General features: G+C 34.2%; 1 protein-coding gene across 26 annotated transcripts in view; it reads right to left on the reverse strand.

Annotated features, from left to right (window-relative positions):
* ADGRL2 (adhesion G protein-coupled receptor L2) overlaps nt 1–17990 on the reverse strand; it is a 653868-nt gene that overhangs the window by 150471 nt on the left and 485407 nt on the right. For all 26 annotated transcript variants that reach the window (XM_058303275.2, XM_058303285.2, XM_071217326.1 and 23 more), the window contains one exon: nt 8418–8590. In XM_058303275.2, the coding sequence (XP_058159258.1) occupies nt 8418–8490 (73 nt within the window). In that variant the 5' untranslated portion in view covers nt 8491–8590. The remainder of the gene's footprint in view (nt 1–8417; nt 8591–17990) is intronic.

Raw genomic sequence — 17990 nt, forward strand, 5'->3', positions numbered from 1 at the left:
ATTTATTAATGCAGTCTTTTCAATTAGAAAAATGTTTACAAAAATTAAACAGCCAAACAATATAATGTTACTAAATTCTGTTGGATGGCTATTGTGAATGAAACTTATTTATAACATATTTTTCCCACCAGCAATAGGACCTGCTGGTGAAACAAAGACTATAGACGAACGAACCTTTTCTACTACTGTAAAATAATAAAGGATGGAATATGGTAAAAAAGCATAGTAAAATCACATGTGAAATAAGAATATGGGTAAAATTGCATATATAAGACTGTTTTTCTTTGAAAGTGAACAAACGTATGTTAACGCTATAAGATGTTAATATCAGATCCCCCCCAAAAAAAAATTATGCTAAGTGAAGGAAACCATACAGAGAGTACATATTGTATGATTCTATTTATATAAAATGTAAATATAAGTCAATTTATAAAGATGAAGTTAGATTAGTGGTTATATAGGGTTGGGGAAGGACTGCTAAGGTGTGCAGTTTTTCTTTTTAGAGTAATGAAATTGTTCTAAAATTTTTTGTGATGATGAATGCACAGTACTCTGATTATACTAAAAGCCATTGATTATGCATTTTGGATAGATAGAATGGTGTATGAATAGATGTCAATAAAGCTGCTTAATAAATAATTTTACAAGAATAGTCACAGGGAAACGGCCTTTGGCCCAGTGGTTAGGGCGTCCGTCTACCATATGGGAGGTCCGCGGTTCAAACCCCGGGCCTCCTTGACCCGTGTGGAGCTGGCCATGCGCAGCGCTAATGCGCGCAAGGAGTGCCGTGCCATGCAAGGGTGTCCCCCGCGTGGGGGAGCCCCACGCGCAAAGGAGTGCGCCCGTGAGGAAAGCCGCCCAGCGTGAAAAGAAAGAGCAGCCTGCCCAGGAATGGCGCCGCCCACACTTCCCATGCCGCTGACAACAGAAGCAGACAAAGAAACAAGACGCAGCAAATAGACACCAAGAACAGACAACCGGGGGGGGGGGGGAATTAGATAAAATAAATAAATCTTTAAAAAAAAAAAAAAAAGAATAGTCAGAAATAGCAGCTATGTACAGTAGAGGAAGAACAGAGAGATCGGGAGGTAAAGAATTTCCATGTTTGTTTTTTATTATTATTATTGAAATAATGAAAATGCTCTAATGATAAGGTGATGAATGCACAACTATGTGATTACACCAAATACTAGATTGTACACTTCAGATGAACTGTATGCTTTATTAATATATATCAATAAAATTTATTTGTTTAAAAAAGTTTCAGAGAAAGTAGGAAGAAAAAAGATCAAGTATGTGAAGTTAAACCTCATTTGTGAAATACGATATATATATACAAATACATAAAGGAACAAAATATACTCCAACTTTTTACAGGATGGGTTATTTTTTTTCCTTAAGGTTTTTTTCCTTTCAGTCACATTCAGAACAGCCATAATGTGTTCTTTTTTCCTTTTCCTTTTTACTTTTTTGTTTTTGTTTTTAGAAGCTAACACTGGGGACAGAACCAGGGACCTTGTATTTGGGAAGCAGGCATCAAAACCACTAGAGCTACATCTGCTCCCTGCTGTAACTTGCTCTGGACTCTTGGTTGTGATACTCTGAAGCATCTAGATTTCCCAAGAAGCAACATCAGCTAATTTATAAATGACATTAATATTCATAATTTTATAACTGAATTACATCACTACCTATGGAGAAGAAAGCTGCTGCAATCAAATTACATTACACTCATATAGCACAAAAGAATATTTTAAATTGCCCTAAGAGCTATAATGAAGTACTTTAAGAAGTAAAATTATATTGGCTTACACTAAAAAAATAAATAAAAACATTAAAAAAATACAGTGATGCTTTGTTTAGAACAACGTTAATTTACCTGATTTGTAGATTTAAAAAATAAGGTTTCATTTGCTATGCAGCAAACACAGATATGCTGTACAATTCCAATTATTTTAATGGGAGTTATGACTTCCATTAAGTTTAATAGGAGTCATACGGCCAAATCCCCATGCATCTTGCTGAAAATTTACCTCTAGCCTCCAACTAATCAAAAATACTGTAATGAACAAAACTAGTCAATTTTGCTAGACAGGGGATCTAAAATCCCTATAGTAAGTAAGTTACTTCAATGTTATCACAGCAATGATGATATAGTTATTCCCAATGAGAAAAAGAACAAGGTTATCACAATGAAAAGAGACAAAGTAAAACAAGAGTTTAGAAGGCTTTAAAAATATAAAATTTATCCTTAGAAAATATGTTGCTTTTTCAAATCTGGAGCCAACTTTTCAAAGTATTTTTTTTCCTTTCTCAGTATAATACCCAAAATAAGTTTTTAAAAAAATTCTGATTGGTAACAGAAAAGTAACCCCAAACTAAGGGATATGGTTATTTTGCCTTCATCAAAAAAAAAAAAAAATATATATATATATATGTATATATACACATACATAATATAAAAATAAAACAGGATTTATTACTGAACAGACAGAAATGATAAATGCTATACTTCTGTAATCAACACCAAATCTAACCAATGGTTTTCTTTTCTCTTTTTTCCTGTTCTAAAAGTGTAAATAGAGGTTTAGAAGAAAGGAAGGTTTGAAATTCACTTTTTCCATGCCTCTGGAGTCTAATCAGTAGAATAAAGAGCAATGTGGAAAGGTATAATTTTTAGTTTGCTAAAGGCTGCCAATGCAATATACCAGAAATGGGTTAGATTTTACATTAGGGATTTCTTAGGTCAAAAGCCCAAGTTTTGAGGCCATGGAAGTGTTCAAACCAAGGCATCATCCAGAGATGCTGTCTCAACAAGCAGCACCTGTGGGTGATCAGGCTCATGGCCGTATCAGCATTTCTCCCCTCTTCCCCAGGCCTCCTCTTTTTCAGTTTCTGGCTGAAGTGGCTTCCTCTCAGCCCCTGTATTCGATGATTTCAGCTTCTAGTCCCCCAGGGCCTTCTCTCTCTGTTTCTGGGTTCTTCTGCATCTGCAACTTTTTTCTCTGTGGCTTTTTTCCCTCCATTTATAAAGGGCTCGAGCAAGAGAATGAAGACCAAGCCTGGACCATGCCCTACTGAAGTGATCTAATCAAGAAACTCCCTTAACCTGAATCTAATCAAAATGTTCCATCCACAATAGGTTTACAAGCACAGGAATAGATTGGCTTTAAGAACAGTATTTTCCACGAAAAACTCAAACCATCACAGTACAGAAAATAATTCCCAGTACCATAACTGGCTAGATATCATACACTAATATGTCCTTACCTCTATACCTCAGCCACCCACACACATACAATACTGCAGTGGTTCTCAAAATGTGAGGCCCAGCCAGATCCTCAGCATCACTCAGTTTGTCAAATAATGCTTGGGCCCCACCCCAGGTGTACTGAATCAAAACTTGAGTCTTGGGAGCAGGTAATAGCTCTGTGGTTAGTGCTTCCCATGTACAAGTTCTTGGGTTCAAACTCAGTACTTCTAAAATAATAAATAAAAAAACCTCCAGTCTCTCCGGATGATCCTGCTGCACTTAAAAGTTTAAAAACCATAGCAACATAGCAATACTTTATTTCACATCCATGCTGTTGTCTCCCCATAGATTTCTGCTCCAGTATAATGCTTATCACTGCCTTTGCCTAGCTACTTCAGCTTATACCAAGACTCAAATCAAGCATAAGTATCACTTCCACGGGGAGCATTTACTGACATACATCCCATCCACTCAACTATCTCTCATCCAGACATCCCTGTGAATACTTCTCATGGCCTGTATCAACTTATTATAACTGCTTTTTTTCCCCTACCTCACTTTAAGACTACTTACGTGGGAAGTGGACTTGGCCCAATGGATAGGGCATCCACCTACCACAAGGGAGGTCTGCGGTTCAAACCCCGGGCCTCCTTGACCCGTGTGGAGCTGGCCTATGCGCAGTGCTGATGCGCACAAGGAGTGCCGTGCCACGCAGGGGTGTCCCCCGTAGGGGAGCCCCATGCACAAGGTGTATGCCCCCTAAGGAGAGCCGCCAGGCACAAAAGAAAGTGCAGCCTGCCCAAGAATGGTGCCACACACACAGAGAGCTGACGCAACAAAAAGAAACACAGATTCCTGGTGCCGTGATAAGGGTAGGAAGTGGTCATGGAAGAACACACAGTGAATGGACACAAAGAGTGGACAACTGGGGCAGGGGGAAAAGGGAGAGAAACAAATAAAAAAATAAATCTTAAAAAAAAAAGACTACTTATGTGATGCAATTTACATGATGGATAAAGAACGCTATATGTCAGGCATTGTTTTAGAAACTTGGATACATAAACAATGCTAATATACCATATATATATGTATTTTACTAATGAGTACATTTTCTTTTATGGGTGTATAAATGAGAAAATGTAAAAAAAAAAAAAAAAAGAGAGAATGAACAAATACAGTTGTCTGAAGTATTTTAATTCTTTCTAAGTTTAACAAAGCTACTATACCTTCCAAAATACAGACCATTCCTGAAGCAAATTTTTTTCCTTTTCTTTTTTTATAGGACATTCCAGGGATTGAACACGAGATCTTATACATGGGAAGAAGGTACTCAACTACTGAGCTACACCCGCTCCCTCCTCAAGGAAATATTTAAATAAATCCAATATTTCTAAATTATATTTACCCTTACACCTTCCCTTTTCTGCCTCCCTGCTAGTGAAAAGCCCCGAGTCACACATCATTTTCCAGTAATACATCATTAACCCAAAAAGTCAGTATAAAATGTGCTTAGAGAATTTTAAAAGTACATTAAAAACAGGTAAGATACTATTTCTATAGCTATGTTCTTAAATTTTCTTCATTTATGTAAAATAAATACTTAAAGCAGAATTCTTAATATTCATTATTTTATATCTAGTACATATTTTCTTTGAAATAAAGATAAACAACAATGTAATTTGAGTTAATTAACCAAAATTTTGACAAATGAAATCTAATCATATAGTCACTACATGAAAAATTCAACCTGAAATCCGTATTACCGACTTTCCTGCAAGTGCTATTATTTGTAACGTGTCACCTGAGCAAGCCTTCTTATGTCTTGACTTATGCTTGTCAGGGCCCCATTATATAGCATAATTTAATTCTCTAGGACACAAAAATGCAATTTACTTTCCTACTTACTGATACATGATTCCACAATGGGTTACTAGCCTTATAAAAACTGGCCTAAAGAATCAAAGCATACCAGTTTCTCAACAAAGTTGGTTTTTGTAAGGTTTGAGAGGTTAGTTCTCTAGGAATAAAATGAATTCAAAGAAAAGTTTACAAAATAAATTTAAAGCTTAGTCATTTAAAAAATAATTCATTTGGAAATTCTAAGCATAATTCTCAAAAATACACACAACAGGAGAGAATTTAAGATCTATAACATTGTTTCTATTTTGCAAAAACAATCTATTTCACAAAAACAAAATCCATTTGATTGTTAAAAACTGACTGATATACTAGGTAAATAAGCTAATTCTAACAAACCTATATATAGATTCTTCCACAGGAAAACTTTTAAAGTGATTTATGATTTGTTCTTTGTACATGGAAAAATATTATTATACATATTTACAATGTTCACCTATAAATATAATAAATCAATCCTTTTGCAAATTTGGAAAATTTTCCCTCATATTTATAGATGTAAAACAAATACAAAATTATATGATGCCTTTAAAAACATGTACCAAGGTAAAAAACTAATAACAATACTTAGCATCTATTGATTCATATATTTTCTGATCTGGAAAATGAAGGTGCATAACACAATGAACATTCCTGATAGAATATCGAAATGCCATTGCTGTAAACAGGAGAAAAGGCAGCTCTGAAAGGAGAGGCGTGGACCATGGCTGAACAAATCATATAGGCTTGTTTTGTTTTTTTTTTAAAAAGCACCTGAATTAGATTTCATTACTTAAAAATCTAACGTTTTTTATATATTAAAAAAACAGTTTTATTCAAAAGACTGACAAGACCAGTCTAAATACTGGTCTATCATGGGTGCACCGGGAAAAGCACTCTCTTCAGTCTGCAGCAGGTCCCAATGGGCCTGCTGCACAGAGCTTTCTGCACCTGCTGGGGGGGGTTCTGCCCCTGCACAAGACCATGAGTGCCTCAAAAGCAGAAACCAAGCCTTGTGCATTCTGAATCTTAAGCACCCTGACTCATTTCAGTTACTTAACAAATGAGGAAGAAGAGAGGAAACTACCTTGGAAACTTTATCTCAATTTACCTTCAAGAATCTAGGAACTGTACAAAAAGAGCTCATCTTGATAAGGTTTAAACTGGCAACAATCATGTAAGGGTCTAGAAGAAACTTAATGGCTGAATGGTTAAATTTATATCTTCTTTCCTGTGTCCTCATACCTAACTTTGATTGGTTTTCACAGCAGGGGTTCACAGAGCATTATCTGCTTTCCCACAATGGAGGAATATCACACCATGTAAAACTTTTCTAAGACAAACTCACGTGATGCATCCTAACAGTGTGCATTAACTGCGTATACTCTTGTCACTAGCAGTGTGGGTTCTTCCCAGGTACTTTTTATCCATAGGAGGGAACTGCTTCAAAAGCCCCTCCCCTGGCCTGATGTGCCAAAAATGAAATTTCTGTTAACAGCAGATATGAATTCTGACCTGATAGGTGACACTGGAAATAAAACTGCAGCATCTCATGAAAAAGTCTCTGTTTGCTAGACCCCTCACTGAGTAAAGCTACTGTGCCAGTAAAGTTGCCACTATCTTGATTGGAAAATTTTTCATTATGTGGACTAATGAGCCATTAGTCCACACCTGGAATCTTCTTTAAATGTATAAAAACATTCAAACGTTAACAGCAGAAATTTAGTTAGGTTCTCCACCCAAAATAATATGCAAAATTACAGACTATTCACAAGATTTTTATAACAACACAAAGATTTACATTAAACTCCGTTGCTCATTTTTATAACTAGAGTAAATACGCCTTAAGGTCAGTTTTCATATATCTTTCAATCCTGATGCAAAAAGCAATGCAATATAAAATGATTTACTCATTTGTAATTTTTCAAGTATAATTTAAATCCAAGTGATCACTATTTACCTTCAAAATACAGTGTGTATTTTTTTAATTTCCTAATTTTTTCATTAAATTAATCCCAAGTGAGCACTATTTTCAAAAGTTATTTTTTTTTAATTTCTCAATTTTTTATTTAAATTATATTGCTATTTTAATGAATTGAAGGTAGGAAACAGACAGGGCAAAGAGAAAATAACAAAGCATGACTTCAGAACAAGCAATTCAAATAAAACCCTTTCTGCAAAATTACAATGTTCACATTTTGAAGACTTTTATTCCAAATACATTATTTATTTGTTATTTATTTATGTTAACAATATTTCTCTTTTTCTCCACTCCTCATTTTACTGGTATGTATAAATGGAATCATTAAAAAGTACATATAAGACCAATTTGAAAATTCTAAAACCTTTTTTTAACAATATCTAATTGGGACTGAAAAATACATTTTATTTTAAATGCATTTCAAAGGTTTGGTATTCTTCACAAGCTTTAAAATATTAATGTATTTCCACCCTGAACACAGTAACCACCACTATCAACTAACTGTAAAATTTAAACATCTTAGCTCCATATTAACTTCTAACCTTCACTGTAAAAGCACCTGGGCAGGTGTTATCCACCCCACCCCACTCCCAGGTAAGTAACATTCAAGATTAAAATAAAGGATGCTAGGAAATCAATGTACTAATTAATAAATGATGGCTCCAACTATTTCATTAAGCCTCAAAAGACAAATTTACTTCTTCAAAATCACGTCTTTAAGCTTTAAAAAATCTTTCAAATAACATTGCTTGAGTGAAATTTCCCATCTCTTGTTATGTACACAGGGACATAGTTATTCTATTTCTGCAAATTTTCACATTTTTGGAAAACATATTGTTATATATAGATAACATTAAAAATGAAGCACTACAATATGTTTTTCAAGAGGACACAAAAAATTTTCTTTACGAGTTCTAGAACTATGACCACACTTAAGATGCAGAACAATTAAATTTGAATTGAAAGCACTGCCACAAAATAGTTTCAATTTTAGTGAATAAATGTAAAGTATATAGACCAATACAAAGCTTTCAATTCATTTCATTAAAATTACTTGGAATAATTATATTTGATAAAAGTATATAAATTATAATTCAATTTCTATTGCTTTTGATACTATACAGTTCTCTAAAGAAAATAATGTCTACCATCCAAAGATTTCCACATTCGGGAAATTTTTAACTCATATTTAAAAAAAAATAAAATAATACTCATTCTAGACACTCCCATATAAATAAACTGCATAAAGTTCTCCTGGCTTGAAAAAATTTTTCAACAGAATCTTACCTTCTGTTTTCGGTAAGAAGATAATTATAATGATAAACCACAGACTTCGCATTCTGCAACCAGAAGACACCATTATTGATCCCTTTAAATATTTTCTTTGTATTCCTTAATGAATCTAGTTATAAATGCCCAGCTTCATAGAAACCAGCAATCTGCATCATTGATCCTCATATCTGAAAAACAAACAAATCCATCATTAACTCCGTGGCCATGCTACATCCAAAAAATGCAGAGATAATAGCTGTAACAACAACTCTTTCCTTTCCTTCCTCTTCCCCCTCCTTCTCCAGAGTGTAAAATATAATGGCACAGAATATACTTTGTTTCTATATCCAACATGGAAGATACATACAATGGAGATCTGAACCTTATATTTCTCAAAATGGTCAAAGTCCAAAAAACTTTAGAAATAACCATGACACAGATTTATAGAATAGTTATATATAAATTCCCAGTAATGATTTTTTCTTAGAAAGGCATCTAAAACTTAGAAAATGATTTTAGAATACAGCATGTCTCTCCATGTCAAACAGTAAACGTTTATCAAAATACTAGCTTTGGTATGGAACGTCTTTAAACAAAATTTTCTAAGTACCTATACATTAGTTTCTAGCAATGGTAACAGCAATATCATCTATTATTTTATCCAGTGACCGTGTGAGGTAGATTAGAAATGTAATCAAACCTGTTTTTTTCTATACAAGGGTAATAACAGCACATGGGTATACTTTAATTTGAATAATAAAGGTGTTCCTAAAACACCACATTGCTAAACATCATATATCAAACTGTTATTTCTCTAATTGCTGGTTATTCATAGAAAACTCAGTTTAATAAAGAAACTAACTCATTTTAAAGTTTTAGATTTTCATATATTATTTTTTCTTACAGTAAGGTATAACTTAGTAAGATCAGACCTACATCTCTTGATTCCACAGGATGTAAATAAAAACCAAAGACTATGATCTTATCTCAAAGGCTGCCATCACAATTAAAAGGGGGAGGTAATGAGGAGTGGCAAAGAATACAAAAGCCAAGCCAAACTAAGTTTGATTAACCCTTAGGGCCTAGTTCTCCAAACTTCAGAAGTCTGACTCAAACAAATCCTAGGATCATAAGACCAGGCCATTTGTTGGGTTCTATTCAAGCATTTTGCCTCAAATCTAAAGAAGTATTGGAAAGGGGCAGAGTAAATACTAGCTTTATAATACATATAAAAAGTAGTCAGTTCCCAGATATATTTAGCCTGCTGGTCTAGGCCCTGTGGGTAAAGAAATTAGAATTTTTTTCTTTAAAGTGAAATTTTACAGTTTCCTCTTTTTAATTTCCCATTATTTTCTTCTAAGTAATAATATCCCTACCAAGTTTCCTCAAGTCACTCATGCTTAACATGCCACAACTGAAGAATTTTAATTTTATCAAATGGAGGCCATGATGGAAATACCCACCCTGTCTTGAAGGTGCCTATATGACTCAAACAAAATGAACTCTCACATAATTTAGAAGCCACTAGGCATAAAGGAACATTTAAAAAACAAAAATTTTATGGACAACTTTGAATTCTCTATTCCACATTATCCAAACTACTTTACATTTACTACATGTTCCATGTATCATATGATTCTATTATCAGCTCACTATAATCTCTTTTCGTTCACTAGAATAAAACTTCAATAGGAAAAACAATCAGATTCTAAATGGTTGGAACACTTTTCACACTATAAAGTTACTATCTTGCTTTACCAGCAAACACACCAAAAAGAATGTGAAAATTTAATCTGAAGCTATTATCTAGTGTTTAAATATGAAGATCCATAAAATCACATGACAGTAGCAAAATATTTCTGTAATAAGGAGTTTATCATGCCTATAGTCTCAGTTTCTGAGTGCATCCCCTGCATTCCCCTCCTTGACCTATATCAGCCCATTTTTTTAACTTTGAAAGCAAGACCTTTTAGGTCATAATGAGGGGGGGACACCATTAGTATTGTTCATTTCTGAAACTTCCTCAGATGCTTCTCTGTCCAAAAAAAAAAAACAAGAACAAAGGAAAGAGTAAGCTTCCTCCTCTGAATGCCAAAAATATCAAGAGAAGAATGATACATCAAAAATTAATCTGATGGAGGCACATGGCACACATCCCTGGAGAACTGGCTGGCTTTCTCCATTCATTTTTCACTCTGAGCTCCCACAGACTATTCAGAAGACAAAATCAAAAGTAAATCTGCAGTTTACATCCGAAGTGGCAAAGTAAAGTACTTGCCTTAAAAAAGCTATTTTATAAAAATCATAAGAAGTCAGATCATTTTATGGTCTGTCATATCAAAAAGGCTAATCAGTCAACAGTTTCTTAGATCCTATCAATTGTTCAATGATCTGATCAAGCAATTAAAATTCCAATGTGTGGATGAGATGCATTAATTGCTACAAGTAAAATGAAGTCCGCCTTTGGACTGCTCCTGATTCAAGCAAAGAATTTTGACTATACAAGTTTTGGTCGTAATGAGCGCTCTCATTTCAATGAGCTAATGCCTGCAGGCTGCTTGCCCGCATGCACAACTCTTGAACACATTTCCACTTTCTTAAAGTGATCCAAGATCAGTCTGTTTTGGGTCATCGCTATTTCAAAGAGTCCTTGTTTGTGGAAAGAAAGGGAAGGAAGAAATCAGAAACTGATGCTGCCTTGTAGGAAACAGCTGCCAAGATAGGAAAACCTCTGTTAGTGAGGGAAAAGGAGACTTATTTTGTGTGGTCTTTGGCCAGGACTGGATATTCCATGAACAGATTTTAACTATACTAAAAATATAACGTATTCTTAACTTCAGGTTTGAGAATGTGAAACACAATTTTTAAAAGTACACGCCAATCAATTATAAGATTTAGTATAAAGGATTGCTTCTGACAAAGACAAACAGGTTCTGGAATTTATAAAAGCATGGCTTCTTTTCTGAAAATAAAACATAAGTCCATCTGCCTGTGTAGTAAGTAAAAAGAATATCATTTATTTTTCTCACTTCTTCAATCTATAGGCAATCACTTTCACATCAAAAGCAATTATTTTTAAAAGTTCAAGCTCTGAATGCAACTTAGAAAACTAATTCAAACCATTTTACTGCTGTGATTCAAATTAAAAAACAACCCCTCCATTAGAAAAATGTTAATGAAAATCGCAATACTTAGCAAACCAGTCTGCTAAAAACAGAATGAATAAAAACATATACAAAATATGGTGAAACAAATCCCAAGACACATTGCTCCTAAATCAAACCAGAGCCAAAATACATTCACAGGCATATATGTAGATTCCTACTTTGAACTCTAATAACCTGCAAATTGAGGCCCAATAAAAGTATCTCACAATCAAAAAAAAAAATTGGAAAAGGGCTATTAAGTTTCCTTTCAACACACTGCAAAGATTTTTAGTCATTCCCTACATTTCTATCCCCTTTGTCTTTAGATTTTTAAAACCTTTTTCTAAGAAGTTCAGAGAGCTTAACATGAAAATGTGAGAGAAAAATTAAGAATGTAGAAATGAAGAACACAGGCAAAACCTCCTTAGTGCTAAATGATGGCTCATTTCTTACTAAAAACAGTAACTGAACATTTCTACTTAAGCAATAAATGACTGATTTTTAAAAACACTTTACTGTGCAAACTGCTCCTACCTTCTTTCTTATCCTTCAAATAAAGATTCAATTCCTTCCTATCATGTTTCTATAAACCACAAGCCATTGTCTACCAAACCTCTGTCATGAGTTTTTTTAGATTTAAGTATCCTATTACTCTGTCATGTAAAAAGTCAATTAATGCATCATTACTACTAAACCTTCCAAAGCTGAACAGTGACTTCCAGGAATAAGCCACAGCACTGTTTGTATCCCAACAGCCCTCAATGTTTTATACACGACTTACAATGTACAGTCAGCTACAGTCTTTCAGACAGTAACCTGCTCATATTTATTAGCTGCATTAAATATCCCATACCTAAAAATGTCAGTAAAATTATTTACTGATCAGTTTTAATGGTCACATTTTTATGTTACATTACCAGGGAATCATTAAACATTTTAGGTGATGATGCCTACTTGTCAAAAACATAGAAGAAGAAAAAAAACCATTTGTTGATTAGCGTCAATGAAAGAAGGAAAATGTAACAAGCTTCAAATGAATGGGATAAAAGGAAAAGGTAACAATAAACGAAAGTTTTCTAAACCTAGTTAAATAAGTTTAATAAAGAGCAAAGCCACATAAATATTTATATCTAAATTTTTATTTTTTTTATTTCTACTGCTGTGAACATTGGATATTCAACAACCCAAACCAACTATATGCTTAAGGAGAAAAGGGAATGAAAAGAGCCATCTAAGCATAAGACCTACCGAAGTCAATCACCATTACTACACAGTATTGCTGTATAAAGTGAAACATTATCCTTTGAGTAAGCCTAAATTCTATGCAATATATCAACTCTAAATGAAAACTAATGCTAGCTTTACAAAATTGGTTTTTCTGATCATATTTGGGGCATAAAATTATCATGAAGGGACAGAATTACACACAAAAGAAAGCTGCTTTTCTATATTTTACCAAACACACACACACACACAAACAAAAGGATGACACTAATCCCATTCCACCTCCACAGGAAGCCTTAGAAAATGAAAAGAAAATTACAAGTTCATTTCAATTTAGCTAAACCTTATTCAGGGTATTGACTTTTCAGAAATATTTTATATACAATCCTCACAAGCTACATTTCCTCCTCTTGTTAATGTAAAAAAACATCAACACCCCTGGGAGTTTTCCTTCAATAAGTTGGCTAAGTAAACCTTTGCTATCACTAATCAGAAAGGCTTTTTTGGCTCCAGGCACTTAACCAACTTTTATCAAGTTTGAGTCTATTTTCTTTCTCTTCACCGGGATAGCACTGAGGCTGGAAATACTGATAGGGATCCTAAAACCACTACCCTTTTTCTCCTCTTCATTTCAGTGCACACTGGTATCAAATCTGGAGTGCTTTAGTTAAACTGTTTTTACTGAAGTCCCCTTAACTTTATTGTTCTTACCCTTTTACTGAAACTTCTACAATATCAAACAATAAATTCTCCTATCAGAGTGCCTAGAGAAGCAGCAGAAAGGAGAAGAGTTCAGGAATGCTCCAAGAAAATTACATGGTTTATCTGCAGTCAGATATTTATTTAGTCAGGCAGAAGAAGCAAAATAAGGCACTAGAGGCACAATCTACTGTTGTCAAACATTCTCTTCATTAAAACCTTACAAGTTAAAACAATTAAAATAAATAGCTGCCATTTTGAAACCAATTTTATGACTGAGCATAAACTTGCAAATGAAGTTTCAAAGAAATGTAAGTGAAGGTACATGCATAGTGAAAATATTACCTTATATATCATGAAAGTTGATGGCTTCCCCAATTTTCATAGCAAAGTCATAAATCCATTTATTTAAAATATTTTGTATTATTTTAATACAAATAACACATCTATAAAATAGAAGTTGGTAGTTTTCCCCTTTGCAGGAAAGGTTATTTTTAAATGAGCAGTCCTCTCCAATTTTAGAAGACATATTTCCTCCTAACTTCATAGTAGGCTAGACTTCTCATACAAGTTTTTAGAAGAGAAAATAAATTATGAGTACTGTGACCAGAAATAATCTTTTACTTCTAAGCAACCATTTCCAGAGCCAGTACTATGTGTGGAAATAATATATATCAGACACATATTACTGATCTTTATAAATATGCTAAGCAGATATTATAAAGATAGAAACCCGAGGTTCTGAGTGGTAAAGTAACTCAGCTAGTAAAGAGAAGAGCTTGGATCCCAATCAAGGTTTACTGTAAAGCTGTTCTTTTCCATTATTCACCAAATCATTCAACAAACATTTACTGACCACCTATTACATGTTGTGTCCTGAGGAACAAAAGAGACAAAAAACCTCACCTTTAGGGATTACCTTCTCCATCAAATTCCACTCTACCTTATAAAAAGCTATGACTGCCAGCACATAGTTAGTTCCCAAAATATGAGAGCTAAAATGGAAAACCAAACAGTTTGCTTACAGGATCTTCACAACCACCTAGAGAAATAAATACTATTATCCCCATTTTACCCTAAAATGAGAACACTTAAACTGCTCAAGAACAGTAAGTAAAAGCAGGGCTAGGATCTAAGTCTAGGTTCTAAATCAACTATTGTCACTAATTAGGTAGACTGGACAAATTTACTCACTTTATATGTTTTACTGCCTTTTCCTATTAGAATACAAAATGGAAATAGAACAAAGTCATTCTGGGATTATGACAGTGATGAAATACCAGAAGAATAATGAGTTGGTTTAAAAATGTTTACATGCGTAAAACTAACATCCCGAAGGTAATATAGGGATGAAAATGAAAATCTTAACTTAATTTTAGTTATTTTCACTTGAGCTATCTTTATTCATTTACACTGCTATTTAAGTTCTTACACTATGTTACAAATTAACAAGTATTCTAGACCAATATTATCAGCCCAATTACCTGAGAAGTGCTTGTAACAAGTCAGAAAAAGAAATATAATAAATATTTCCTCCAACACAATTAGAGTTGCATCTTAATAGTCAAGGAAGAAATGTTTTTAATGTTAACATCAATAAGATTATGGACTATTTGTTATTCAGACAAACATAAACGGAAAATCCAATGTGACTCGTAAGATGCAATCTAGTGTCTGGCTCACTGCACTGGATCCTTTGTTCATAAATCATTGTTACTAGCCATTCCCTGAATCAATATTCAAATTCCCCCTTGGTCTATATATACAACCACTAAATGAAATAATAATGCCCCAGGATCTGCCGTATATTAGATCATCAATATCACCATCAGGGTTTTCTTAGAGGTAATCTGAGTAAAATATGTCAAATGATCTTAAAAATAAATATTAAAAATTAACGATAAAGAAGCTGAATAAAACCTTGTGAGTATAGCATATTGCCTTTGGTAATCAATAAATGATACAATTCATTTGCCAACTATGCTAATATACAGTGTCATCTGAACTTGCAATTCTTAGCACTAAAACTGTATGTCAATTCAAGTCAATGAATATCTGGAGGGTATGTTCTAGATATTTTGACATTGAGTGCTGAAATGAGTGTCATTTATTTATTTATTTTTACCTTATATATCAATTGGTCCTGTATTTTGAAAGGTTCTAAAGGGATTCTAAAACAGATTAGGATATGATCGACATCTTTAAGAAGATAATAGTTTTCTAAGGAGAATTAAGTACACAAGTAAATAACATAGCCCAAAATATACAAGAAATAATTATTAAACTCCCCAAAACTTAAAAGACATATGAACAGTTTCTGGACTGAGATGTGAACTTAAATCAACTAATGTCATTTTGATGAAAAGAATACAAGATTGAAATGAAGGGCACTCTAGAATCCTTGCTTAATCTGTGACTATGAGGATTGGGGCAATTCAAAAAACATCTAAGTCTCAAATTCAGCAACTATATACTAGGGTTGGAAGAGACAGTAAATCTATGATTTCATTATTTTTCTAGTTATACCCATTACATATGTAGGATCCTGATTTCATCTTAAGAAATACTAAGGAAGACTTTAGAGGCCTGTATCTTCTATCAAAATATGCCTGAGCAATTATCCTAACAATACACATTTTTCAAATTTTTATCTTAAGTAGCTATTTCAAACAAAAAACTTAGGGGGAGGGAACCTACTCACAAATTATTACCTAGGCAGCCATAATAGGATAGCCTGAGTTATTCAGCTCACACATTTCACACCCTGCCTTCCTTAGAAAATTACACATTTGATCAAAAAGCAATATAAAGAAAGCAGATGTCGCTCAAGCAATTGAGCGCCTGCCTACCACACGGGAGGTCTGGAATTTGGTTCCTGGGGCCTCCTGGAGAAGATGAGCAAGAGAGTGAGCTGGCATGACAGGCAGGCACAGCAAGCTGACACAACAAGGAGACACAAAGAGTTAAGACAACAAGAGACACAACAAAGCAGGGAGCTGAGGTGTCTCAAGCAATTGAGCACCTCTCTCCCAAATGAGAGGTTCTAGGTTCTGTTCCTGGTGCCTCCTAAAGAGCAGACGAGCACACACAGAGAGCCCACAGCAAATGGACATAGAAAGCAGACAGTGAGTACAAAAACAACGAGGGGCAGGTGAATGAATAAATAAAATAAATCTTAAAAAAAAAAAGGCAATATAATAACAGGGATTTCTTCCAGAAAGAGCAAGTTCTGGGACTTAACCAGGTTTTGTGCCCATTAAGCCCTATGTTCCAAATATTTGTATCTATGTCTGTAAGTAAAATTAAAATAATAGGGGGAGCAGATTTGGCTCAGCGGACAGAACATCTGCCTACCACATGGGAGGTCCAGGGTTCAAATCCAGGGTCTCCTGAACCATATGATGAGCTGGCCCACGCAGCACTGATGCACGCAAGGAGTGTCGTTCCATGCAGGGGTGTCCCCGCATAGGGGAGCCCCACACGCAAGGAGTGCACCCCATAAGGAGAGCTGCCCAGCGTGAAAAGAAGTGCAGCCTGCCCAGGAGTGGCGCCACACACATGGAGAGCTGACCCAGCAAGATGACACAACAAAAAGAGACAGGTTCCTGGTGCCGCTGACAAGAATGTAAGTGGACACAGAAGAACACACAGCAAATGGATACAGAGAGCAGACAACTGGGGGGTAGGAGGGGAAAGAAATAAAAAAATTAAATTAAAATAATAGTATATACTTGGGTGATAAAGAAAAGAAATACATCAATTATCTCTGAATAATTAACTTACTTAACAACTAGAGATAAAGTTATAATAAGTGAATGAAGAGGATACTCTTTTGCTTCCAATGTCAGGCTAAGATACTGTGTGGTTAGTATTGGCTGATTTCTCTGAAAAGCAACAGAGGACTTACATGGAAAGCAAGAGAAATATTCATGAGCATAAGCATTAACAAAAAACAACAGACTGAGGCACTTTTAGTAAATAGTAAATATTTTTTAAAAAACAAACTTTAGTTCTTTAAAAAAGTAAAACATATCAAGTTTTATGCTTAAGTACATAACTAACTACTCGGTCACAGAGAAGGGAAGGTATACATGGTTTTTAGAAAAATGGAATTTCAACTTTAAAACATAATTTTATAACCTCTGTTAAAATTTCAGTTGCAAACAGTGATGTTAAGAGAAAACATAGATCATTAAAAAAACATTAAAAAAAGCAGAGAAAAGTGGAAAAAGCAGTGGAAGTGTGAATTACTTGCAAAGACTTCCTCATTTGGTAAAAGACTAATTTATTTCTGCAACATTTTAACTATTTGTAAAAATGTTCCGATTCAGAAAACATGGAGGGAAAAAAAAATCACTGCTGCTACTCTAAATGTAAAAGAAAGCAAAAAACTGTTAATAACTACCACTGATACCAACTAGTGAGTCCCAGATCTCTTAAACTTAAATTTATCGCTAAGATTCCCTCGTAACTTGAAAAGATGAGAAGCAAGGAATTATGTAAACTGGTACTATCGATC

This window comes from Dasypus novemcinctus, chromosome 9 (assembly GCF_030445035.2).
Source record: "Dasypus novemcinctus isolate mDasNov1 chromosome 9, mDasNov1.1.hap2, whole genome shotgun sequence".
Classification (NCBI taxonomy): domain Eukaryota; kingdom Metazoa; phylum Chordata; class Mammalia; order Cingulata; family Dasypodidae; genus Dasypus; species Dasypus novemcinctus.